The sequence below is a fragment of the Schistocerca piceifrons genome, chromosome 8 (assembly GCF_021461385.2).
Source record: "Schistocerca piceifrons isolate TAMUIC-IGC-003096 chromosome 8, iqSchPice1.1, whole genome shotgun sequence".
Taxonomy (NCBI): domain Eukaryota; kingdom Metazoa; phylum Arthropoda; class Insecta; order Orthoptera; family Acrididae; genus Schistocerca; species Schistocerca piceifrons.
In genome coordinates, this window is record NC_060145.1 from 218,134,021 (window position 1) to 218,161,073 (window position 27,053).

Sequence of the window (27,053 nt, forward strand, 5' to 3'; positions counted from 1 at the left end):
GCAGTTCATGGACATATTTTGATGAGTGGACCTTTCATCACATTTTGCAAATAACTTGCAGGTACCTCATTTATCCCCACCGTCATGGATAGAATACACAGGTACCTATATTAACGCAAGCATCTTGTCATTGCAGGCCCCCCTTTAATTCCACATGTGACAATATAATTTTGTTCTGCAATTTATCAGCTGATACTTGCCTATGCATAGCAACCACATGTGCCCACCTTCCTCGCTTTCCAGATGCACAGGGTTTTGATTTCACCACCCACATACATTGGCATCTGGTCATAGTACTCTCTCAGATCAAGACTGTGTGTCTCACATCATACACATGTTGAAAGTTAAAATATGTGTAAATGGTTTAAATAAGGCTATGGAACTTAATTTTATATCATGACTGAAGAAACTAGGAACTCTGCCAGCATGGATCTGAACTGCAGTAAACAGACTGTTAAACAATTTTATAAGTAATTTTTAGTAGTGTGTAGTTTGTAAATAAATAAATAATCATGTAACTGAAATTTAATCTAGTGCAATTTTATAAAATAAGCGCTCTGTTGCACTGAACTCCAGCCTGCTTTCCCTTCTAAATTTAGTGGTAATGTGTCTGTGCAGTGAACACTGACAGCACAGCCCATGTACCCACAAGTATATAGTATAATCATACTGAATATCTGATGAAACTTTGTGTGCATACCTCAAGTATTGTTGCAATGATCTATTATGAAAACATGGTAGAATAGAGATTCTTTTCAAATGAATGCATGGAAAGTGTAAGAAAACCTCAGAATTCACATTCATAAAATTTTTCCAGTGAAACCAAAATATTATTACAGTTCAACTTAATGAAAACACCTTTGAAAACACTATTTCAATTTCTAAACTCAGAATTATTGTAATATGATATTTTATGTATTTTGGAAATGCCAGCCATGTTATTTTGATTTCATTATTATTCTGAGATGATTCTAACAATTTATAAATTCAAATTTGGTATTTTTTCTGGAAAACTTTGCAACTTTTAATTGAAATCTTCTAAATTACTGTGCTAAACAATGTAAATATTAACACTTCCATGACTGGAAGTTACGCAATAGTGGCTAAAAGAGTTTAACAGGCTCAGTTTTATCATAGATTTTGTAAGAATCAGTGTAATGTAAACTTTCAAACATAAAACCTGTGTAGCTCTGTGGTGTAATAAATCAGTTGTAAAGAAAATTAGTAGAACAAAAACAGTGAACTAGTTATTCAACTTCAAATTATCTGTTTTGGCCACATTTTTCTTTAAAAGTTCATTAATCAAGACATAAATTGCCTGATAATACAGCAAAATCGGGATCTATTTTCAGGTGGAGCAAACAGCAGCAAACAGATACTTTGAATCTTCAACATCAAGTGCAAACACTAATTACCAACATAAGTAGCCCAACAAAGTGGATACATTTCAAACCATAGACTAAGACATATATTAATTCTAAAGTGTTTCAACTGACAGTATGTCAAGAATATGTATTATACACATTAGTTGGCTCTACTATGAAATGCATCAGTGTAGTAGAAGCAGCTTGCTAACAATAAATGCTTTAGGATGCTCTTAAGCTGAACTAGCAAAACTTTTTATGGCTGCTGGTGTGTCACTGAAAAATATGTGTTCTGAATAATGGACAACTTTCTGGACTAAAGTAAGTCACTTTAAATCTTTTCTTTCTTTTGGTTCCTTAATTCAGGAATATATATGTTGGGAAGCATTACTTAGTATCCTTAGTTCCCTATAGAGGCCTCTGCACATGACAAATAATTTTTATTGCACATTTTTGGACTCAAGACTTAAGTGTGGCTTGTGAGCTATCTCAAAAAAATAATTCTACATGACATTATGGAATGAAAGTAAGTGTAGTATGCTAGTTTATATATGACTGCAGACTGCTGAAGTGCCTGAAAAAATCTGTTTGCAATGTAAATGTTCTCTCTCTCACCCTCTCTCTCTCTCTCTCTCACCCCCCCCCCCCCCCCCCCCTCTCTCTCTCTCTCTCTCTCTCTCTCTCTCTCTCTCTCTGTGTGTGTGTGTGTGTGTGTGTGTGTGTGTGTGTGTGTGTGTGGTAAATGTGACATCTTCAGGAGGTTCAAGCTCGCTGGTGGCTAGGTATGACTGATGGTATCCACAGGTCAACGCCCCATTTCTAGAACACGAGCACAAAGAATGTGCAGGCATGGAAATCATGCATGCACCTTGATTTGCAGTTAGATGGTGCCATATTCAAACTTCCTCTGCCAAAAATCCCAGAGCAGCTCTGCTGCATGTGCACTGTATGTTGCATTTGCCAACAGTGCGGCCAGTGTTACTCACCAACGGCCATACTAGACCAATGTTATGACAGGCCTGCTATCAAAGAACATTGATTTAACATGTTGTGATTTAATAGCAGCCAATGCAGGGTTCTAGGTTGTGCTTAGTTGAAATTGCGTATCCTTGTTGATGAGATTATCAGCTGTATGGATATGTATTGCTTCCTTAATGACGCTATCCCAGAAAGATGATGCTGGGGATAAAACTTCCATTCTCCTCAAACTTGTTGCTAATGAGCTCCAAAGAGTACTGCAAAGGCAACTTTGTAAATAAAGACACAACATTGAAACTTAGTAAGAGATCTGATGATTGCACTCTAAGATTTTTCAGGTGACCTATGAAATTTTCAGAATTTTGAATGTGATGGTCACACTTGCCTAAGAGATGTCCTAATATCAATGTCAGGTATTTGGCAACAAAATAAGTATGTGCTCCTATGTTACTTACAATGGGACGAAGAGGCACCCCATTCTTATGGATCTTGGGTAGGCTGTAGACTCAAGGAGGAACTGCAGCATTATTTAAACATTTGCTTATTCCCACATGCTTCTTATTTCATTACCAATATTTTGAACAATTGGATGACATTTCCATGGGAAGCCTTCTGTCTCCTCTGATGGCCAATTATTTTATGGAGGACTTTGAAGAAAAAGCACTACAGTCAGCCACTCTCAAACCCTCTTGTTTTCTGCCATATGTGGATGATACATTTGTGGTGTGGTCACATGGAATTGATACTCTACCTAAGTTTCTTCAGCATCTGTATTCACTCCAACCTAATATAAACTTCACAATGGAAGTGGAAAAAGATGGTACTTTACCTTTTCTTGATATTTTGGTACGAAGGGAAGCAGATATAACCTTGGGACACAGCGTCTACCACAAGCCAACGCATACAGATCTATATCTGCAGACCACAAGCTGCCATCATCCTGTACAATGCAATAGTGCATTTCGTACATTAGTTCATAAAGCACATGTGGTACCTGATCCTGAAATCCTGTCGAGTGAAATACAACATTTGAAGACAGTGCTCCAACAAAACAGTTATTCTGAGAGACAGATATGTAATGCATTCAGGCCCAGGCGAGTTCAATCTATGGAGCAGAATGAAGATACAAAGACACCCACCACTTTGACCTTTTTGCCATATTTTGGTGCCATGTCATCAAGAATCAGAAGAGTCCTCAGAAGACATGGAATTAAGTGTGTTTTTCAACCATCTGCAAAACTGAGAACCTTATTGGGTTCGGTTAAGGATGACCTCGGCCTGAGGAACTGTGGTGTGTACAAGATTCCCTGTCAATGTGGGGGAGTGTATATAGGCCAGACATGCCACACAGTACAAGAACACAGTGATGAACATCAGTGTCCTACACACCTTCGTCAACTGGAAAAGATAGCAATTGCAGAACACCGTCTGAATACAGGACATCAACTAATTTATGAAAAGACGGAAGTTTTATCCCCAGCATCATCTTTCTGGGAGTGCATCGTTAAGGAAGCAATACATATCTGTACAGCCGATAATCTCTTCGACAATAATACAAGATTTCAACTGAGCAGAGACTGGAACCATGCATTGGCTGCTATTAAATCACAAAGCGAATTCAATATTCTTTGATAACAGGCCCATCATAACACTGGTCTAATACAGCCATTGGTGAGTAATGTCTGGCCACACTGTTGGCAAATGCAGCATACAGTGCATGTGCAGGAGAGCTGCTCTGTGATTTTCAGCAGAGGGAGTTTGAATATGGCACCATCTAACTGCAAATCATTGCGCATGTGCTATTTCCGTGCCTGCGCATTCTTTGCACATGTGTTCCAGAAATGGGGCATCAGTGTATGGATACCACCAGTCGTATCTAGCCACCAGCAAGGTTGAACCACCTGAAGATGTCGGACAGTAAATATTGTGGAATTTGCACAACGTGATCCAGCAGCAAATCCATGAAGACTATTTACAACACATCCACTGGGAAAGCCTGAAGAGTCATAAGATTCACATTGCCAACTGCAGACAGAGATTTGTTCAGGAACTTCAGCCATCTGTGGTATGCTCTTCCTAGTTTAATTTACTAAGAAGCTGCAGTCCCAAGAGTTTAATGTTGTCGGCTCCTCTAGTCATTATTTTACAATCATATACTGGCTGGAAACATTTTACAAGTTTAAACTGCATAAGGCGTGCTTCTTTTTTCAAATGTTAGTGACAGAGAACTGGCTAGGAGCCATTTATTAATGTCCTTGAAGATTTCTTTAACCAGTCTCTCTATAACCTACTTGATTTGTTATTTATTTTAATGTTCGTATCATATGCAAACAAAAAAATCTTGGCATCTAGTAACATTGCAGATGAGAGGTCACTGATAAACATAAGAAAATATCTGGGATACCCCATGTAATTAGCTCCCAGCAGGTTGATACCTTATGTTTAATATACATCTATTTCTTTTCGACACTCTTTGTTTCCTGTCAGAGATATAAGATTTTTTAACCATTTTGAGCATTTGAAGTTACGCCATAATATTCTAATTTACTGAAAAAAAATTTTAGTTTAAACAGTCAAATGTCTTTGATAGATAACAAAATATACCAATAGCCTATTATGTACTGCCAAATGAATTAAATACATTCACTGTATCTGTAGATAGCCTTGTCGATATCAAAACCCTATAGAAATCCACACTGTGATGATGACAAAATATTATTTGATGTCAGAAGCCTATTACATAACTCCTTTGCTAAAATTTTCAAGAATGCTGGTAAGAGGAAAATTGGATAGAGATTTCACTGTATTTCTTTATCTCCCTTGTTAAATAAAAGCATAACATCATCATACTTCAAACATTCAGAATATTTTCCACTGATAAATGGTAACTTAATATGTTACTAAAGTCACAAGCCCACTCTTTAATTAACTTTGTTGATATTTTATCATGACTTCTAGTATTTTTTTATTTTAAATTTTTTATGGTGGACATTAATTCTACTGGTTTAATAAGGGTCATATTCATATTACTGAAGTTGTTTGTAGTGACAGGTCTGAAATATTCCATGACAGCATCTACTGAATCTAACAATCCCATCTTTTCAGTAACAGTAATAAAATGCTTGTTAAAAGGTTTTGCAAACTGCACACATCTGTAACCAATGTATTGTTTACTCTTAATGCTGTCTGCTACTCTTCATGTTTGGTTCTACCAATCTCCTCCTTCAGTATCCTATATTGTCTTAATTTGCTATCTGAAGTGATTATCCTTTTTTCATAATGTATTTGTTTTTTATGTCCATATTGCTATCTGCAAAATTTTATAATATGTTTTGTAAAGAGCTACAGCATCAACATCAGAGATGTTTCTGAATGATGAATACAGTTTCCTCTTTGTTTTACAAGATACCTTTATTCCTTAAGTACTCAAGACTTCTTTGTAGACTTTGGTCTAATCTGGGTTAGTTTTCATGGAAAACAGTATTCAGATGAGATAAGGACTTAACTAATAAGAGTGTTGCATTTTTCATTCACACTAAAAGCACTATATACATCACTCCAGTTCATATCTTTTGTGAGTGTCCCAAAATAATAAATTTTTTGCTTACTGGCTGCCATCTTGAACTCAAATTTAGTATATATTATACCCCATTATCTCTTAACATTTAACAAAAGGAATTGCATATCATGGTCTGAGAGGCCATTGGCTATTGCTTTAATAATATAACATTTTTTCATTAGATCTTCCTATAAAGATATTATCAGTGGTGATTTGTGAGCAATTAGCTGTCATAATTAGAAAGTTCACTGTAGTAATTAATTTAAATAATAGTGTTACTGACAGTAATAAATTCTTACTGGAAAAGCAACAAATTTGACTGAACAGATAATAGTCTGCATTGGCAAACTTATTGCTATGTTATCATCAAAGCTGTGCCAACTGCCAAAGCTTTGGAAATCGCAAAATTCTTTGCAGAAGACATTATTTTTAAGCAACCCTTGTGATGATCTTGTGGAAAAGTTTTCCAGGTAAGACTAGTATCAGAGGTAATTTCATGTCATGACATCACCAACAGGATAATAACTGCCTACCATCCATAGATGAATGGTCTCACAGAATGCTTTAATAAGATATTGTCAGATGTGCTCTTGATTTATAATGATGTCAAACAGAGATATTGGAATACAATACCGACTGCCATGTCATTTGTATACAACACAGTAAAGCAAAACACTAAGGCTTCAGACCATTTTTTCTGCTCCATGGTTGCAAGGCTGATGCAACAATGAACACAGTGTTCCTGTGTCAACAAGATAATACTCAGAATGACTACATGAAGAACATCATCATCAGGACTGAAGAAGCAAAGTAGCTGGCTCATATAAGGACTCTGGATGCCTAGGAGAAAGATTGAGAGCACTATAAAGTCAAGAACTGGCCAGTGAGATACAGCCCGGGAAACTTGATGTGGTCTTTTAAACCTGTGAGAAAAGTGGAACTATCAGAAAAATTACTAAAGCATTACTTTGGGTTGTATCATATCCCTATGCTGCTTGTCAGATTTCACATATCAAGTTGAGTGTTATGGTCATTCATCAAGAAGACAAAAACACAGAGACATCAACCTTGTTCTCTGTATCAAGCCCTATTACAGTCCAGAGATGCAAATCAGTAATGTGAGATTCAAAAAAACTGACAACCTGCTCAGTGATTCTGAAGCTTTGACAGGAGGGCTACCTTTGATGCTCATCATAGTGAAATGGATGTAACAAATTGACCAGAATGTGAGGAACCATCAGCTCCTCCACACAGAGGATCACTAACAAGCTCTAGATCCAGGGTTTTTCAGTTGGCTTCAGTGATAACTTCTGAAACTACAGGTTGCTATTTCCCCAGGAAGCATTGTTGTGAGCTGAGGTACACTCCCTGTAGTGTAGTGGCTAGTAACACTACCTGGAGTGCGATGAGTCACCAGTTGAAATCTGCCCATTATCAATTATTTGTTAATTAGTATTTGTCAAGTCTGAAAGTTTCTTGAAATATCTTATGTTTGTATATTTTGGAATAGTTTTTTATGTATAAATTCCTGGAATATCTGAAGTTTGTACAAGTAACTGCACTCTCCATACATGAGGTCAGTTCTGTTCTAGCTGTATGTTGGTGTTCTTAATAAACAAGCTTTCAATAATATGTGCTGCATTTAATTGATGAGACCACTTCCAAATTTGGATTTGATTCTGGTGGTGGTGTGACAATAAAGACACATTTTATAATACATAGCAGTATCTCACTTCATTACCTATAGTTGAAGCTAAATAAAAGACTGAAACCACTATCTGTATAGTGGGTGTGACAAAAGCACCTGGCAGTTTTTCCATTTACAAGAAATCTACAACCTGGTGCTGTAATACTAGATGCCATGATCACTATGCAGCCATGTTGCAACATTTTTGTATCCTGGAGTCAATCCCCATCATCACCTATGGTTCCAGCAAGATCAAGCAACAGTCAATACTATACATATTTTCATGTGAACCCTTAATGAAATGTTTTGAGGCATTTCTCACTTTATAGACATCAACTTGATTGCTTTTTGCATTACTGTCAGCACAAAATCGTTTTTTGTGAGGATAACAATGCTCCACCAATATCGACAAACTAAAAGAATGAATCTGTGAATACATTCAGGGGATTCCAAATGATATGTGTAGCGAGTTATGATATTTCTTCAAAACAAAATAAATGGAAGCATTATTCAGTATGGTGGAGACTTACTAAATTTTAGTCTCCATAAAACAGACTGAACTGTTATATAAAAAAATACACTTTCCCCTGAATTATTGTATTGTTTTCAAAGCTGTCGAGTTTTTCTGGTGCATCCTGTATATTTTGTTGCAACTTGAAATCCAAACAAACTTTAAGTTTCATGTTCTTTTTTGGAAAAAAAACTGGGAACATGTCCTCACCAAAGGGGCGGCATTTAATACTTAGAAATTAACTTGAAATCTTTCCACTTTCATTGATACCAGAAACGTTCTGATGATCAGCTTTTTTTTTATGAATTTATATATTTCATGTATCACAGGTCAGCATATCACTTTCACTACAACTTCACTGTATTTACTGTGCGCATTAACTACTAAGATCTTTTTGATTTCTAGCATGAAATTTACAATTTGCTAAGTAGCTAAAAATTGAATCAAAACAGAATTGTCTATTTTGGCCAATAATGGCTTAGAGGCATTGCCAAGTTGGCTATTTAACACAGACTTTTTTAATAGTAACATATAGATGTTAATATTATGAATAGTACTGCCTACTGACTGAAGTATTGTGACTTCGTAGGCTTTCTCAGCATAATAAGTCGTGAAAGTCTCTTCGCCTCTGCTGCCAGATCCTAAAATCAACTCAATTCAATATTTTGGCTATCCAACTGTTTGCCATCTTCAAGAGAATGCTGCTTCTGCTGATGAGTCTTGTTTAGAACACAAAACTCCTCAGCAGAAGCCGCATTCTCCTGAAGATAGTGAACAGCTGGATCAGTGAGTGAAGTATTGTTCTGCACAGCTACTTCTAGATGCACACAAGAATAAAATTCATAATCTGTTTTGTGTTTTTAATATTAAAACATCAGAGAACAAAATCAGAGCACACAAAATTACAGTAAAGAAAAAAGCACGCCTGTTTAACTATGAACTCGACGGTTAGAAAAAGGCAAAATTGCTTTATACACATTATTTCTACTTCTGCAGGGATTTAAATGGCCACCACAATGGCCACAAAAAGAATTTATCAGCATCTAATAATTGGCAAATTATTAAGTTCTCCGAGTGAAAATAGACATATTTGGAATCAGAAAAATCTGAGCTACAAAACTATGATACTAAATTTTGTAAATAACAATTGCTGAAGATTCAAATACTTTGGACCATAAGAATTTTGATGATGAACATTTTTTTTTAATTCAAAATTTTTGGGAAAGAATAAAATGTTTACAGAAAAGAGAAGAAAGGGGGCTTTGAAAATGAGCTATATTGCTTTAGCAAGAAATACCTATTTGCTCATTAAGAATTTCAACTCCAAAGTTCCTTACAACTGTTAAATTATGAATATATCTTTAAAAATTATTTCCAAACTGTGGCTAAGAGCAGAGTGGACCATCCTGTGGCACAATATGCAGCTAAACATAACATGCTCGATTTCGATGCCTGCTTCACAACCCAGGCTGTATGGATCCTGCCTCCCACCACCAGCTTTTCTGAACTGCACAGATAGGAGTTATTCTTACAACACATTCTCCACTCACAATATTATCCTGGCCTCAGCCTACAATAACCTACTGTCCCTGCATCTTCCACCCAACAATTTCTGTCCTATCACCTCCTTCCACTTCACATCCCCTCACCATCATTGTGCAGCACCCTCTGCCAACGGCTGCTCTTCTTCTTTTTTGCTACAAATCTCCCCTTCCTACAGCCTCTCAATGCTGTACTCAGCAGGCTTTTCCTATTGATTTCTAGTTCCTGCATGCACCACCAGACAGTACTCTTCTCTCCCCCCACCCACACCTTGCTATCCCTTCCCCTTCCATGCCCCAGTCAGGACTGCTGCTTTAGTTCAATGCAATAGTTGTAGTATGGCCAGAGGGGCCAGAGATAATGGTCATGTGGCCAGCAGGTGTGGCTGCTTGTGTGAATTTGTGTGTGTGTGTGTGTGTGTGTGTGTGTGTGTGTGTGTGTGTGTGTGTGTGTGTTTTCCTTTCTTTTCTGAAGAAGGCTTTGGCCAGAAGCTCAGTGTGTAACAGTCTATAGCGACGTCATGTGTCAGTCGAAACAGATGTCAGTTAATCAGCTGATTGGCCAGTGCATGTCAACAGGGTTTGCGCACTGACCGCCAGGAGCACTGTGAGATGCTTTACCCTTGCTGCAGCGTGTGCTCGATGCATTCAACAATTTGATTTGACTTTCTAGTATTCCTGTTACTGTTGCTGTTTTCCTCACTTAGTTACCAAAAAACTGGTGATATTTGTTGCACTGGAAATGTTTCATAATGTTCTTCCTGCTGTTGTATGAGCTTAAAATAAACTTCTCATCTAAATAAAGTGTTGAACAGAATTATACGTCATACATATCTTATTCTTGTTGCAGACAAGACCATGATAACAAGATCACAAGTACAACACACACAATCTGTGACAGTGGTGACCCCGACATTATCACAGCTAGAGAGAAAGATAAATCAGCAGTGCAAATCGTTAGCAGTGAACTTCAAGAATCAGAAATTGGTGCGGGACGAACCCGTCAACCATTTCACGACTGGCCATGTGGATATTGTCATTTTGGCACCACAACCCACCCTTATGGTTTGCACAGGTGAAAGTGAGTTTCCTCTGCACTGGATTGACCAATGACTCCACTAAGTTCACACTGGTGGTCAGTCAGATGGACCACTGCTACACAGCTGAGGTTCAAGATTTTGTAACTTCGCCTCTGAACACGGAATGATACACAAAATTAAAGACTGAATTAATACAAATAGTGTCCACTTCACAGGAAAACGAGTGTGGCAGGTTCTCACATGAGACTATGTCAGTGAGAGAAAACCAATGCTGTACCTCCGTCATTTAAGAAGAAAAGTTGATGTGCACACAGTGCCTGATACATTACTATGCACATTGTGGAGCAGCCATCTGCTGGCACAGATGAATGCCACTATAGCATCACAAATGGACATGTCACTAGAAGCTGTTGCAGGCCTGGCAGATTGAATTCAAGACATGATCGCACTGACATCCTGCCCTGAAATTGCAATGGCGTATAATAGCACCTTGGTGGTAATGAGGGTGGATTATGACTGTCTCATGAGCAAGGTCAACACGCTGAGTGAGCACATGTGCAAACTACTCTCTGACATGTATATTAGATGATGATTCCACAGAAGATCTATAAGTTGTTCCTCAGCGAACTCTGCCATGGCCAAAGATTTAACCTGGGCAGACATGTGTTAGTACCACAGGAAATTCGGACAACAGGCGGACAAGTGAACTTTGCTGTGTAACTTTCTCAGTTGTAAGCAACAGGCAAAAGTAATCACTCTGGACTATTGGTCACTGTCCTTGTGTCACTTTATGATAGATGACAAGACAGGGCACAAGTTTTTGGTGGTCACGGGTTCCGATTTAAGTATTTTGCTATGAACCCAGTTACACAAGTATTGGCCAGCCACCTCATTTTGCCTTTCTGTAGCCAATAATTCAACAGTCATGATGTATGGAATGCAGCACATTGAGTTGGACCTGGGATTACATCATACCTTGAAGTGGAATTTCACCACGGTGGACATAATAGAGCCAATTTCTTAGCGCATTGTCGACTGCTGCTGGACGTCGCAAATGCCCACCTAATAGACAACGTCATGGAACTATCTACCAATGGATTCCGATGTAATGCATCAGTATATGATGCCAAATTAATCCAGTCAAAGAGGGACGAGTATACCATGATTCTAGAACAATTCAAACAACCCCAGCTATCACAAGGCCTCCTGGGGTCCCACAAAAGGTATGTCACAACACTGCACTACATCTACATCTACATCTACATCTACATGGTTACTCTGCAATTCACACTTAAGTGGCTGGCAGAGGGTTCATCAAACCATTTTCATAAAACTTCTCTACCATTCCACTCTTGAATGACACATGGGAAAAAGGAACACATAAATCTTTCCGTTCGAGCTCTGAATTCTCTTGTTTTATCATGATGATCATTTCTCCCTATGTAAGTGGGTGTCAACAAAATATTTTTGCATTTGGAAGAGAAAGTTGGTGATTGAAATTTTGTAAATAGATTTCACCACAAAGAAAACCGCCTTTGTTTCAGTGCCTGCCACCCCAACTGACATATCATATCAGTGACACTCCCACCCCTATTGCATGATAACACAAACCAAGCTGCCCTTCTTTGCACTATTTTGATGTCCTCTTCAATCCTACATGGTAAGGATCCCACACCGCGCTGCAATATTCCAGCAGAGGATGGACAAGTGTAATGTAGGCTGTCTCTTTAGTGGGTTTTTCGCATCTCCTAAGGGTTCTGCCAACAGAGCACAGTGTTTGTTTCGCATTCCCCACAATATTATCTATGTGGTCTTTCCAATTTAAGTTGCTCATAATTGTAATTCCTATGTATGTAGTTGAATTGACAGCCCTTAGATATGTGCGATTTATCTTTTACCCAAAATTTATCAGATTTCTTTTAGTACCCATGTGGATGACCTTGTACTTTTCTTTGTTTAGTGTTAATTGCCACTTTTCACACTATACAGAAATTCTCTCTAGATCATTTTGTAATTGGAACTGATTGTCTGATGATTTTACTAGATGGTAAATTATAGCATCATCTGCAAACAGTCTAAGGGGGGCTGCTCAGACTATCATCTAGATCATTTATGTAAATCAGGAACAGCAGAGGGTCTATGACACTATCTTGCAGAATGCCAGATATCACTTCTGTTCTACTTGATGATTTACTATCTATCACTATGAACTGTGAACTCTCTGAGAGGAAATAATGAATCCAGTCACACAACTGAGATGATACTCCATATGCATGTAATTTGATTGATAGTCATTTGTGAGGGACAGTATCAAAAGCCTTCTGGAAATCTAAGAATATGGAATCGATCTGAGATCCCTTGTCGACATCACTCATTACTTCATCAGAATAAAGAGCTAGCTGTGTTGCACAAGAATGATATTTTCTGAATCCGTGTTGGTTATGTATCAATAAGTCATTTTCTTCAAGGTGATTTATAATGTTCAAATACAGTACATGCTCCAAAATCCTACTGCAAATTGAGGTCAGTGATATGGGTCTGTAATTCATTGGGTTACTTCTATTTCCTTCATTGAATATTGTTGTGACCTGTGCTGCTTTCCAGTCTTTAGGAACAAACCTTCCATCAAGTGAGCAGTTGTATATGATTGCTAAGAAAGGCACTATTGAATCTGCATACTCTGAAAGGAACCTGACTGGTGTACCATCTGGACTGGAAGAATTGCCTTTCTTAAGTGATTTGAGTTGTTTCGCAATACCTAAAATATCTACTTTTATGTCACTCATGCTAACAGCTGTTCTGGTTTCAAATTCTAGAATATTTACTTCATCTTCTGTCATGAAGGAATTATGGAAAACTGTATTTAGTAACTATGCTTTAGTGGCATCATCATCAGTAACATTTCCATTGTTATCATGCAGTGACGGTATTGACTGTTTTTTGCCACTGGTGTACTTTACATATGACCAGAATCTCTCTGGTTTTTCTACCATATTTAGAGGCAGGGTTTCATTGTAGAAACTATTAAAAGCATCATGCATTGATGTCCGCACTAAATTCTGAGTTTCTGTGAAACTTAGCCAGTCTTGGGGATTTTGCGTTCTCCTTTGCCTTGCTTTTTTTGTTGCATCTGTAACAGTGTTCTGACATGCATTGTGTACCGTGGTGGATCAGTCCTGTCTCTTATTAACTTATGTGGTATGAATCTATCTATTGCTATCAATATTGTATCTTTGAATTTGAACCATATCTGGTCTACACTTACATAATTAGCTAGGAAGGAATGGAGACTCTCTTAGGAAGGAATCAAGTGAATTTTTATGTGCTGTTTTAAATAGATATATTTTGTGTTTATTTTTAGTGGTTTTGGTTGATATGGTTTTGAGCCTTGCTACAATGACTTCATGTTCACTAATCCCTGTATCCATCATGACACTCTCTATTAGATCAGGATTATTTGTGGCTAAGAGGCCATCAACAAAGGAGGTGGCTTACAAAACACTCGTTCAACCTATACTTGAGTATTGCTCATCAGTGTGGGATCCATACCAGGTTGGGTTGACGAGGAGACAGAGAAGATCCAAAGAAGAGTGGCGCATTTCATCACAGGATTAATTGGTAAGCGTGATAGCGTTATGGAGATGTTTAGCAAACTCAAGTGGCAGACTCTGCAAGAGGGGCGCTCTGCATCACGGTGTAGCTTGCTGTCCAGGTTTCGAGAGGGTGCGTTTCTGGATGAGGTATCGAATATATTGCTTCCCCCTACTTATATCTCCCGAGGAGATCACTAATGTAAAATTACAGAGATTCAAGCGCACACAGAGGCTTTCCAGCAGTCGTTCTTCCCACGAACCATACACGACTGGAACAGGAAAGGGAAGTACTGACAGTGGCACGTAAAGTGACCTCCACCACACACCGTTGGGTGGCTTGCAGAGTATAAATGTAGATGTAGATGTAGAAGTGTGTTTTCGCAACAATTTACAATTCATGTGGCCTCATGAACTAACTGTTCAAAGTAATTCTCAGAGAAAGCATTTAGTACAATTTTGGAAGATGTTTTCTGTCTACCATTGGCTTTGGACATGTATTTTCACCAACAAATAGAGGGTAGATTGAAGTCAACACCAATTATAACTGTATAAGTGGGGTATTTATTTGTAATGAGATTCAAGTTTTCTTTGAACCATTCAGCTATTATATCATCTGAGTCGGGGGAGATGGTAGAAGGAGCCAATTTTTATTTTGGTATGGTTGTTGAGTATAACTTCTGCCCTTAGTAATTTGCAGGAACTATCTATTTCAACTTCACTAAAAGATAAACTACTACCAACAGTCACAAACACACCACCAACTACTTTATTTAATCTATCCTTTCTGAACTCGGTTTGCGCCTCTGTAAAAATTTTGGCAGAATTTATCTCTGGCTTTAGCCAGCTTTCTGTTCCTATAACCATTCCAGCTTCAGTGCTTTCTATCAGCACTTGAAGCTCTGGTACTTTTCCAACACAGCTACAACAATTTACAACTGCAATACCGACTGTTGCTTGGTCGATTCTTGCCCTTCTTTATCTTTCATGAGACTGTCTAACCTAAAAAACCTCCCATTCCACACCACACAGCCCCTGCTACCCAGGAAGCCACCTCCTGTGTGTAGTGGACACCTGACCTATTTAGCGGAACCCGAAACCCCACCACCCTACGGCGCAAGTTGAGGAATCTGCAGCCTACATGGTCGCAGAACCGTCTGAGCCTCTGATTCAGACCCTCCACTTGGCTCTGAACCAAAGGTCCGCAAACAGTCCTGTCAATAATGCTTCAGATGATGAGCTCTGCCTTCATCTCGCTAGCAAGACTGGCAGTCTTCACCAACTCAGATAGCTGCTGGAAACCAGAGAGAATCTCTTCCGATCCATAGTGACACACGTCATTATTGCTGACATGACCCACCACCTGTAGTTGGCTGCACCCTGTACCCCTCATAGCATCCAGAAGAGACCTTTCCACATCTTGGATGACTCCCCCCATATGCACACTGAGTGCACATTGGCTTTCTTCCCATCCTTATCTGCCATATCCCTAAGGGGCTCCATCATCTGCCTAACATTGGAGCTCCCAATGACAAGCAATCCCACCCTCTGCACTTGTCCGGACCTCTCAGGAAGACCAGCCACTGCCACAACAGGCGAGGCCACCCTTGCTGACTCAGAAGAACTCTCAGCAGTGGGCAGTACCTCAAACCTGTTATGGAGGTGTAAGGGTACAGCCTTGTGGCCAGTACCAACTTTCGCCTTGCGCCCAGGTGTCCACAATACCGCCATGGATCGCCAAACACTGTCAGGCAAGTGTCGACTGGCAGGCAGGGACATACGAATCTGAGGGCACAGTGGCATCAGAGATCCCAGGGAATGCTACAGGTTTCAGAGGCGCAAAAGCACTCACTTATGGTGTCTCAATGTCACCGCGGCCTAGGGCAACAGCCTGGAGCCTATCGACCACGGCCAACACAGCTTCCAGCTGTTTACGGATGATGGCCAATTCCCCCTGAATCTGTACACAACAGGTGCAGTCCTTATCCACCCATAACAATTTTTTTTCCTCTCTTTTATCTCACAAGCCGTTAAAAACAAGCAGATGACTGACAACTACACAAATTTACACTGTACGGGTACTAAAATGCAATGCTACAACTCTCAAATACTATAATACACCTGAAATTTGTGAATGAAACTATTCAAGTATCCAAAAACAAGCAAAGAAATTATGAAACAAATAAGTGAGCTAAGAGTGCGACTTGCTGCTGGCTGCTGCTTATCCAACGGTGGCAGGGAGCCCACTGGCTGAGACCAACCAACACTGGCCGTTACTGTACATTATATCAATACTACCACAGGCCCTCCAATTTTGTGTAGACCCAGGCTTCTTGCTCCTGACCAATACATTGTTGCCTAGGAGAAATTTAATACAATGTTGAAGGAAGTCCTTATTCGCCTGTCTAGTGGGCCTTCATCGTTATTCCTCCATTTAATGCCAAAAAAGAACAGCGCATGGCTTGCTTGTGGTGATTACCAAGCCTTGAATGCTAGGACAATACTGGATCGGTACCCTGTTCCTCTCCTGAAAGATTATAATTACACATTAAATGTGGAAAAAAGGTGTTTAGCATATTAGATTGTGCAAAGGCATCTACACAGATTCCCGTTTCTGAAAGAGACATCCCAAAAACAGCCATTATAATGCCGTTTGGTCTGCTCAAAAGCCTGTTTATGACATTCAGACTTGGAGATGCTGCCAGACATGGAAGAAAAGATTTGTAAATTCCATTTTGCAAGGCTTGCAGTGTTGTTTTGCTTATCTTGCTGATATACTTAACTTTTCAGCAACTCCAGAAGAACACAAACAGAACCTGAGTGAGGTACTTAAAAGCCTTAATGAATATGGAATAGTGTTGAACACCTCAAAGTGCATTTTTGGCCAGACAGAAGTTACCTTTCTAGGCCACTGGTTTCCATCAGAAGGATCACTGGCATTACTGGAGAAATTAGAGGCTATATTGAGTATTCCAAGGCCAGAAACTGCTAAAGAACTGTAATGATTCTTGGAAGTCCTTAATTTCTACCAACATCACCTACCTCATGTGGTAGAACTCCAAGAGTCTCTTACCAATGCTTTAGCTGGTCCTAAGGTTAAAGGCAAAACGCCAGTATTGTGGATAGAGTTGATGAAAAATGCGTTCAAAGTGGCCAAAAAAAATATAGCAGACACAGTCCTTCTTGCACATCTGGATCTGGAAGCACCTCTCATGCTGGTAGTAGATGCTAGCCAAATATGTAGACGGAGCTTCGCAGCCTCTCACATTCTTTTCATGAAAGCTATCTCCTGCGCAGCAACAATGGAGCACATACAACCACAAACTGTTGGAGATTTATGAGTTTCCAGAATGAGATTTTCACTCTGCAGCCGAGTGTACACTGATATGAAAGTTCCTGGCAGATTAAAACTGTGTGCCGGACCGAGACTTGAACTTGGGACCTTTGCCCTCGAAAGGCAAAGGTCCCAAGTTTGAGGGTCGGTCTGGCACACAGTTTTAATCTGCCAGGAAGTTTCATTTATGAGTTTATTAAATATTTCTATACACAGTGGGAAGCTAGTGTTTTTGTCATTTTTACAGACCATAAACCCCTCACCTATACCTTTCAGCAAAATAATGACAAATGTTCTCTGAGACAATGTAATCAACTAGAGTTCATTGCACAGTTCACTACTGATGTACAGAATATATCAGGAATAAAACAATGTTGTTGCAAACTGTCTATCCTGGCTGAGCAGTATCACAAAAACTGTATATTTAGTGCAGCTAGCCCTAGAACAGGAGTCTGACCTGGAACTCCAAGATTGTTTACAGGATGCCACGTCTGGCCTTAAAATTCAGCCAGTCGACATTCCAGCTGCAAATGCAAAGCTATCTTGTGAGGTTTAAACTGGGAAAACTCGTCCATTCATTCCTATGGCACTACAGTACAAGCAAGCCTTCAAAAGTCTACATGATTTATGTCATCCCAGCATGAAGGCAACAATTAGACTATTTGGTATGCATTTTGTATGGCCTGGAATAAAAAAAGACTGTTGCACATGGGCTCAAGCATGTGTACAGTGTCAGCACAGCAAGATTTCTCACCATGTTTCTGCACTGGTGGGCAAATTTTCAGACACAACAACATGGTTTGCCCAAATTCATATTGATGTAGTATGTCTGCTGTCCCCTTTAGAAGGACAATATTGCCTATTGACAGTAACAGACTGATTCATGTACTGGCCTGAAGCCATTACAGTTGATAACATATCTACTGAGATGCTAGTCACTATTTTTGTATTACATTGGATCGCTCATTTTGGTTGTCCACACAGGCAGAGGATGGCAGTTCTAATCTGACCTATTTGCCCAACCAAGTAACTTTTGTGGTGCATTGCATCACACCACAACCAGTTATCATCCTGCCAGTAAAGCATGATTGAACACTGGCACTGATTTCCTAAAGCCACCTTTATGTGCCATGAATAACAATGGACCTCTGCCTCACCACTAGTTTTCCTCAGCCTATGTAACATATACAAACCTGATCTAGACACCTCTCCAGGTGAGTTCAGGGACCCACATGCAATTTCGTTGGACAATGTTAACGCACCAGTATTTATCACCCACCTCAGAGAAAGACTGACACAGATCTGACAGCGACAAGCATCATGCCATTGTACATCACAAACATTCGTATCCCGAGAGTTATGATCCTGTACACACATAATGTTGCGAGTAAATGTGTCAAACCACCACTCACATCACCATATACTGGTCCGCATCGCATCACCATTAGAGGCGACAAAACATTTGATATTATCATCAACAGCAAGATGAATACTGTTTCCACTGATAGAGTGAAGCCAGCATTCATACTACTAGGCTCTTCACATTCACATCTGCAATGTAATTAGGTGCAACCTCTGCCCGCCAGGCAGCAACCCCCACTGACACCATCACCAGCTCCAATTGAATGGTAAATGCATTCCGGATGATGGGTACACTTCCCAGCACATTTCAGGGATGTCACTTCTAGCATCATCCAAGGATGGTGCTTGGCTTCCACAAAGGGGGCTAGTGTGGCAACACTGGGCGCCAGCGAAAACAGATGTCAGTTAATGAGCCGGCCGATGTCAACAGGGTTCGTGCACTGACTGCCAGGAGCACTGTGAGATGCTTTCTCCTTGCTGCAGAATGTGCTCCATGAATTTAATAATTTGCTTTGATTCTTTTAGTATTCCTGTAATTGTTACTGTTACTGTTGCTATTACTGTTTTCCTCACTTAGTTACCAAAAAACTAGTAATATTCGTGGCACTGCAAATGTTCCATAATATTTTTTCTGTTGTCATGTGAGCTTAAAATAAACTTCTCGTCAAAATAAAGTGTTGAACAGAATTATAGGCCGTGCGTATCTTTCTCTTGCTGCACACAGCAACACACAAATGAGATTGCAAGTACAACACACACATCTTGCAACAAGTCTTTTCATTGTGCCTGTTTGCAATTCAGTGTGTTATCTCTACAGTGAGCAGCAATTTATCCTTTTCATAATTGTTGATATTCCAGCCTGAACTTTCAATTGTTTGATCTAACCTACTTTAATTACCTAATCTGAGTAGCATTTCAATAAAAAGAAATCTGTTCTAATGTAACAACTGCCAGCAACAAATATCACTCAACTAACATAAAGAATGAAATTACCGTAAACAACACTTCAAGGTACTGAGGATAGAATACTTTGAACATTTCATCCAGTGAGTGACTGTTGGTTGGCACATTTCCTTCTGAGTGCATGTAAACCTGAAATATGAAACAGGTTTTAATCTGTAAGTGAATCTAGGCTCAGAAAGGTGAAATGTTGTATTTAGATATTATTGATAAACGTATAGTAATTACTTCATAGGAATTCACATATTTCGTTTTTATCACCATCTTCCTTACCTTTACAGCAGCTCTTACTTTGAAATAGAGTGAACCGGGTCCAGTTGTATAGTTTGAAACTGTCTTCAGTAATCCATTCTTCTTTCTGCAATAACCAGATGTTACAAATAATGTGAAACACACATATTAGTTGCTATTTTTCAACCTGAGTAACTACCCCCTATATAGATTGGCATATATTCTGAGAAAAATGATGAAACTCTTTGCACTTGATGATTAACAGTGCTAATGCTGACATTGAAAAAGTGAAGAAAAAATGATCATAAAAGCATTTAAAATTAAAATACACTTTACTATAGAAAACTGGCACATTTAAAATGTTATACAAAATTTAATAATGTTACCTGGTATTTTCAGAATTAATGGAGAAACATGGACCCACTTCTGTCTGTAGAGGCAGGAAATTTTGACAGCAGTCAAATGGTTTACCATTCCAGAGACAGTCATAAAGTAATTTGTTACATCTGTATCTAAACTGGAAAAACAAAAATAAAATCGAGTGAGAGACAAGCAGCTAAGAGTTTGGTGGATGTTCCCCTGCTTCCTTCAGACTAAAGTGTATATACCTCCCAAATTATTTCTTCATAATTTGTAGAGCAGTTAACATCACCAGAACACTTCTTGTGTTCAATAATCGATCCCTGGTAAAAGGCTATATTTTCCCAGTAATCAATCTGGTTGTAATCAATTTTGCCTGTAAATTTTCTGTAAAATAATTTATTGTCTCAGTTAAAAACAGCACACAGGAACATTGTTTTGCTTTTTTATCTAGTAAGAAACATGACAAAACATTTTTTTTTCTTTGATATTCATTAAAATGATTAAGTAATGTTAGTAATGCTAGAAATTACCAGGTATTTAGAGATGTAATAACAATTGCAACTACAATTACAATTACAACTGTAATACAACCATGAAGACAAGGTACAGACAGAAGAAAAACCACAGAGGAAAGAACATATAGGAAACAAAGAGATATTAAGTCAAAGCACAATTATTAATTTGTCATTACTGCAACACACTTCCACAATTTGATAATTTCATTACGTATCTGCAAATTTCAATGTGCTCATCTTTGTACACAGTCTATTGAACTGTATGCACATAGTTGCTTTTGTTGAAATATCTACCACTTGTTCCTCAGAGCTAATGTATTGAACATTCAGATGTACTTCATTATACAGCTGACGTATGAAATTAAATTTAACATTCACATGCTTCAATCGTCTATGTTCCCATTTCTGTAATAAATGTGACTGATTATCTTTGTAAACTGTTGGAGTTTTCACATATATTTTTAATTCTTCAAGAAGATTCTAAGTCACAGACTGTCTGTTGTAGCTGTTGCCAAAGCAATATAAACTGATGAGCCAAAACGTTATGACCACCTGTTTAATAGCTTGTTTGTGCATCTTTAGAATGAAATACATCACTGACTCGGCATATCAGGGATCTGACAGTTTGTTGGCAGGTTTTTGGAGGTAAACAGCATTAGATGTCTATGTACAAATAATGTAATTCTCTTAAACAATGGGCTGCTGATTTGCATAAGCAGTTATGGCTCCTAAAAGTGACCCAGATGGTTTCCACAAGATTCAGATCAGATGAATTTGATTTTCAAGACATCTGTGCAGGGAGGAGACCCCCCAAGATGGATCATTACTGATAAAATTTTATTAAATAATTTTTCCATTCATAATGTGCAGTCGTAGCTGGTTTGGGCATACTGTGGTGGAAGGTGCTGGCCGGAAGACCGTGGTCGGCACATTCTTGCTACATGCTCCTCGGTCAGACTCTAGTCCCATGGGTTGGTTGCAATGACGAGGGTACGCTACTAGCAAGGCGTGTTGGTGGAATCAATACTCCAATCAGAGACTAATCGTGTGATCATGTGGGGACGCGGCCGGGATCAGTGAGGGCAGCTTGGAAACAGCTCCGCCTCTCTCCTCAAACCTCCTGATGAGCAGACGGCAACCCCTCTTGGGGCTGCTCAGCCCTACGTAGGCACCCATGTACCATCATTACAAGAATAAATTGGGTCCATTTCAACTTCTTTACTTTTCATTTTACAATGCCCACCACTCCTGACCTCTATCCTGATGAACAAGTGGTGTCAGAAGTGGGATATGAGCCACCTTACGGTTGTAAAATAAACTCATCAGTTGAGTGTGAGTATGACAAAGGGGCCGAGGCTGAGCAGTTAAAGGAAACTAGACCGAACATGATGAGGCTGCAGCATGCCATGCACGTGCCAACCGGTCACCCGCGTTGCAGAATGTGCATGGCCATGCACTAGCATGCCACAAGCGTGATGCAGTTCGCCACCGGATGCAAGCCAGGGAAGGTCCACAATGTAGTCACGCTCGCCGCCGCCACTGCCGCTGTCTGTAGCTGCCATGGGTCACCGCCTTTGCCAGGGTCTAGGGTGCAGCCCTCGCACCGCCCCGCTGTCGCAGCTGTCCGTGCCATTGCCCGCCGCCTGCTGCCCCTGCGCGTGATCAACATACTTGCCGCTGCTCGTCAACACCGCCACTGTCCGTTGTCTGCACGCCACCAAATAATGTAAGTCGCTAGTGATGCTACAGTGGTGTAGATGCCCACGCTATTGTAACATGCCGACCACCAGGCAGCAATTGGAGGCAGGAGCAACTGGAGAGGATAAAGATCCCCTCTCGGTACTGCAGACCCAGATAAATCAATTAATTTTAACTAACGTGGAGCTTAAGCAACAGATAGATGATCTTCAAATGGCTTCTCCGCAATCTAATGTTGCTAAGCAAGTGCTAGTGGAGGAACAGCCGAAGCAGGTGACGCCACCACTCACTAGTGCAGAATCACCTGTGGCAGTAGCCACCTCTACTTTGGTGCAGAGCTTTCCAGCAGTAGTGTTTATTCCGGCGTTCACTGGAAAGCCGCACGAGAATATTCAAATGCTTGTCCAGAATATCCAGGACATCGAAAAGCTTTTCGGTTGGCCAGATGAATTTCTCTTAATCATGATGAAAATGAAACTCACCAGCGAAGTGCGGAACTATGTACAGTCAATCGAGAGCTTGAAAAATGCCCCTACCTTCCAGTCCCTTGCAACAGGGTTGATTGAAAGGTATACAGACAAACGTGGTACTAGTTGCTATCATGACTTGCTTTCCACCCTTAAGCAAAAAACGGGTGAGGATTTAGAAGCATTCGCCGACAGGATTATAGGCATCGCATGCCACACATACACACTAAGTGCCAATTCTGCTCATAACAAGGTTCTGTTGGAAGAATCAGAATGTCGTGTGATCGACGTGTTTATTCGTGGCATAAACCCTCAAATAGGGGGACGAAATCAAGGTAGCTTCCCCCCGCACCTTACATGAAGCCATGCGATTAGCACTCTTGAGAGAGGAGGCGAACCGATTTGTGGCCATCTCTGCACGGCAAAGCGAGCCCCGACATGTCTTTTCGAACAACACTAAGTGTGGGCCCTGTAATAGACAAGGACATGTGGCAGAGCAATGTCGCATGCCATATTGTCATCAGTGCAGGAACATGGGTTACCAAAGCGTGCATTGTCCAAATAGTAGGCCACAACTGCCTGCAAATTCCAGGCGAAATGCAAATCAACCACACAACTTGGGAAACGGCCACGGGGCAGGAAGTGCCACCCCTCCTGGCCCCCATTAAAAATAGTGACCCCACTAGCTTATAAGGGAATCACGCAGGTGGCAAGCGTGGTTGTCGATGGTGTTAGAGGCCAAAAACCAATACGCGTGCTAAATGACACAGGCACACAGATCAGCTTGGAATTTTTACCGAAGAGAGATAAAAGAACATTGCAACTGCCACAGTACCATATCAGTGCTATTGGTCCCAGCATAGTGAAACCTGATGGCAGCTGTTGCATTGAGTTCATGTTGGACTCCACAGAATATGCTTTTACAATGGAGGTTGTATAAAACAAGCACACGGATTACGACATCATCCTGGGAAGTGACTTTCTGCGTCATTTCCAGGGGGTTATTGACTATAGGTTAAATACTGTCTAATTCAGTGACAACGTGCACCATTTTGGACGTGACTGCACGTTGTGGGTGTCCAAAGCTGGAAAAAGGGATCTGTTTCCCAAGTTTCGGAGTCTTCCGTAATGATGCTAAAAGCCGATAATCCCGTGGAGATACCAGAAAGCACAGGAAAGATCCTTTGGGTGCCTGCAAGGATACGTGAATCTGAAGAGGTTCATTTCTTGGTAGACCCACTCTGCCAGAATGAAACTCTTGACCAGATGCAGGTCCACATAAAACATAGCCTGTGCAAAGCACATCAAGTACAGAAAGAAAACTGTGTACCTGTGTGTTTAGACAATTTTAGTCACAAGCAAGCTTTAATACCGCATGGTACAGTATTAGCCAGCTTGCAGGTTATCATAGAAGATGAGTTGCCAATGAAAACTCCTTCTATGAAAAAGAAAAACGCCTTTTGACAATCACGTCACATCTGGCAGATAAGTTTAAAGCTAAGCTTAGTCACCTACCACTGCATGAACAAAAGCTAATAAATGAAGTATTGAATGAGTAATCATGGTTGTTTGAAGACAGGAAATATTTACCAGCAACAGATCTAATCCAACATGAGATTCCTACCAGAAATGCTAGGCCAATAGCTCAAAAAGGGTACCGAATTTCCTACCATCTTCAGTCAGTGGTAGAGGAAACTATACAACAGCAACTAGAAGCAGGAATAATACAACCCTCTTCTAGTGTGTGGTCTAGCCCAATTGTAGTCATTCCAAAGAAAGCAATAGATGGAGAAAAATCCTAACGCCTCTGTGTAGACATGCGAGCAGTAAGCAAGGTTACTACCCCAGATCATTATCCATTACCCCGGATCCAAGACACACTCGATCGTCTGGGCAATTGCCAGTACTTTACAGCATTAGAAATACACAGAGGCTATCACCAAATTCCAATTGCTCCTCAAGATCGAACTAAGACAGCTTTTGTAGTTCCTGGTGGCTTATATGAATTCTTAAGGATGCCTTTTGGGCTTCGCAACGTGCCAGCAACCTTTCAGCGATTTGCAGATCTGCTATTACATGGGTTGAAACCTACTATGTGCCTTGTGTATCTTGATGATATAATTATATTTTCAAAATCCATTTCTGAACATGCTGAACATCTACACAGTGTACTGTTGCGATTGCAAAATGCTAATTTAAGCTTAAAATTAGAAAAATGTTCTTTTGCTCAATCACAAGTGCAGTATTTAGGTCATGTCATCAGTTCCAGTGGAGTCAAGCCAGATCCACGATTAACTGAAGCAGTAGACACTTTTCCTGTTCCAACAAATTTAAAGGAATTACAATCCTTCCTTGGTCTTGCAAATTATTACCGCCCTTTTGTTAAAGATTATGCTACTGTTACCAAACCTGTTGCTAAATTGTTGAAAAAGGATACTCCTTTTGTGTGGATGGATGAATGTTCGACTGCCTTTCAAACAGTGAAAACTATTTTAACTAGTTCACCTTTACTTGTTTACCCAGACTTCGCTGAACCTTTTATTTTATCTTGTGACGTATCTTATTTTGCTGTAAGATGTGTCCTAAGCCAAGTGCAAGATGGTGAGGAAAAACACATTGGGTATGCCTCTCATCAACTGAATAAAGCAGAAACTAATTACAGTACTACAGAAAAGGAATTGCTTGCCCTTCTTTTTGGAATTAATTAATTTAGATGTTACCTTTATGGTCGCAAGTTTACAGTTCTTACCGATCACTCTGCTCTGCAGTGGTTATTGAATCTTAAGGATCTTAGCAGCAAACTTATGTGCTGGGCTATGAAATTGTCAGAATATGATTTTGAAGTTCGGCACAAGCCTGGTCAGTTGCATCAAAATGCTGATCCGTTAAGCAGAAAAGTGCATGTCATTCAATCAGATGAGGTATCAATTGAAGAGTTAAAAGAAGCACAGCAGGTGGATGTTCAATGTCAAAGATATGCCACCTTGCCAGAATTTGAAGTAATAGATGACCTTTTGTACCGAAAAACTCCCCATGGAAATTGTTTGGTAATACCGGAATGCTTGCAGCAGCGTATAATATGGCAATGCCATGATACAATCCAAGCATGTCTCAATGGAAAACATGCTACGAACGCTTGAATTGTGACACGTTATTGGTGGCAATACCGACAACGTAACGTGGACAGGTATGTAAGATCTTGCCTGCCATGTGCACAACAAGCACAAAATAGTCATCCGCAAGTGTCACTGCAAACACTTCCTCAGGCACCTTCACCCTTCGAAATTCTTTCTTCAGATATCCTAGGTCCCTGTCCACAGTCACAACAAGGTAACAAATACATTTTGTCTGTTATTGATCACTTTTCATGTTATCTAATTTTGGTTCCCCTCGCAGACATGACAGGTGAAACTGTGGCGAGAGAGTTTGTAAATCATGTGATACTACCTTTTGGAAGTCCTGATGCCATTTTAATGGATCAAGGAACAAATTTCATGTCTGCTCTATTTGTACAAGTTTGTAAATTGTTAAGAATCAAAAAATGTCGTACAACTCCCTTCCATCCTAAAGCCAACGGTCGCATTGAACGTGTACACTGTACAGTTTGTAAAATGTTATCCTATTATGTTGCAAAAACGCATGCTGATTGGGACAGATATGTACCACATATTTCTTCTGCATACAATACCCGAATACATGAAGCCACGAGGTATACCCCTTACAAAGCTGTGTTTGGATGGCCGATGAATTCACCATTCGAAATAGACAAACTACCTCAGGGTGTAGAAATAAAGAAAGTAAAAGGTTTAGCCCGCCGGCTAAAAGCGATCTGGTATAAGGTAAAGAGGAATAA

The 27,053-nt window shown here is 39.8% G+C and overlaps 1 protein-coding gene across 1 annotated transcript in view; it reads right to left on the reverse strand.

The window, feature by feature from the left end:
* LOC124711693 (sodium channel protein Nach-like) overlaps positions 1–27,053 on the reverse strand; it is a 163,751-nt gene that overhangs the window by 122,137 nt on the left and 14,561 nt on the right. Inside the window, exons 3-6 of the mRNA XM_047241892.1 lie at positions 20,766–20,904; positions 20,544–20,674; positions 20,200–20,284; positions 19,960–20,058 (exon numbers count right to left, since the gene is read on the reverse strand). Coding sequence (XP_047097848.1) covers positions 19,960–20,058; positions 20,200–20,284; positions 20,544–20,674; positions 20,766–20,904 — 454 coding nt within the window. The remainder of the gene's footprint in view (positions 1–19,959; positions 20,059–20,199; positions 20,285–20,543; positions 20,675–20,765; positions 20,905–27,053) is intronic.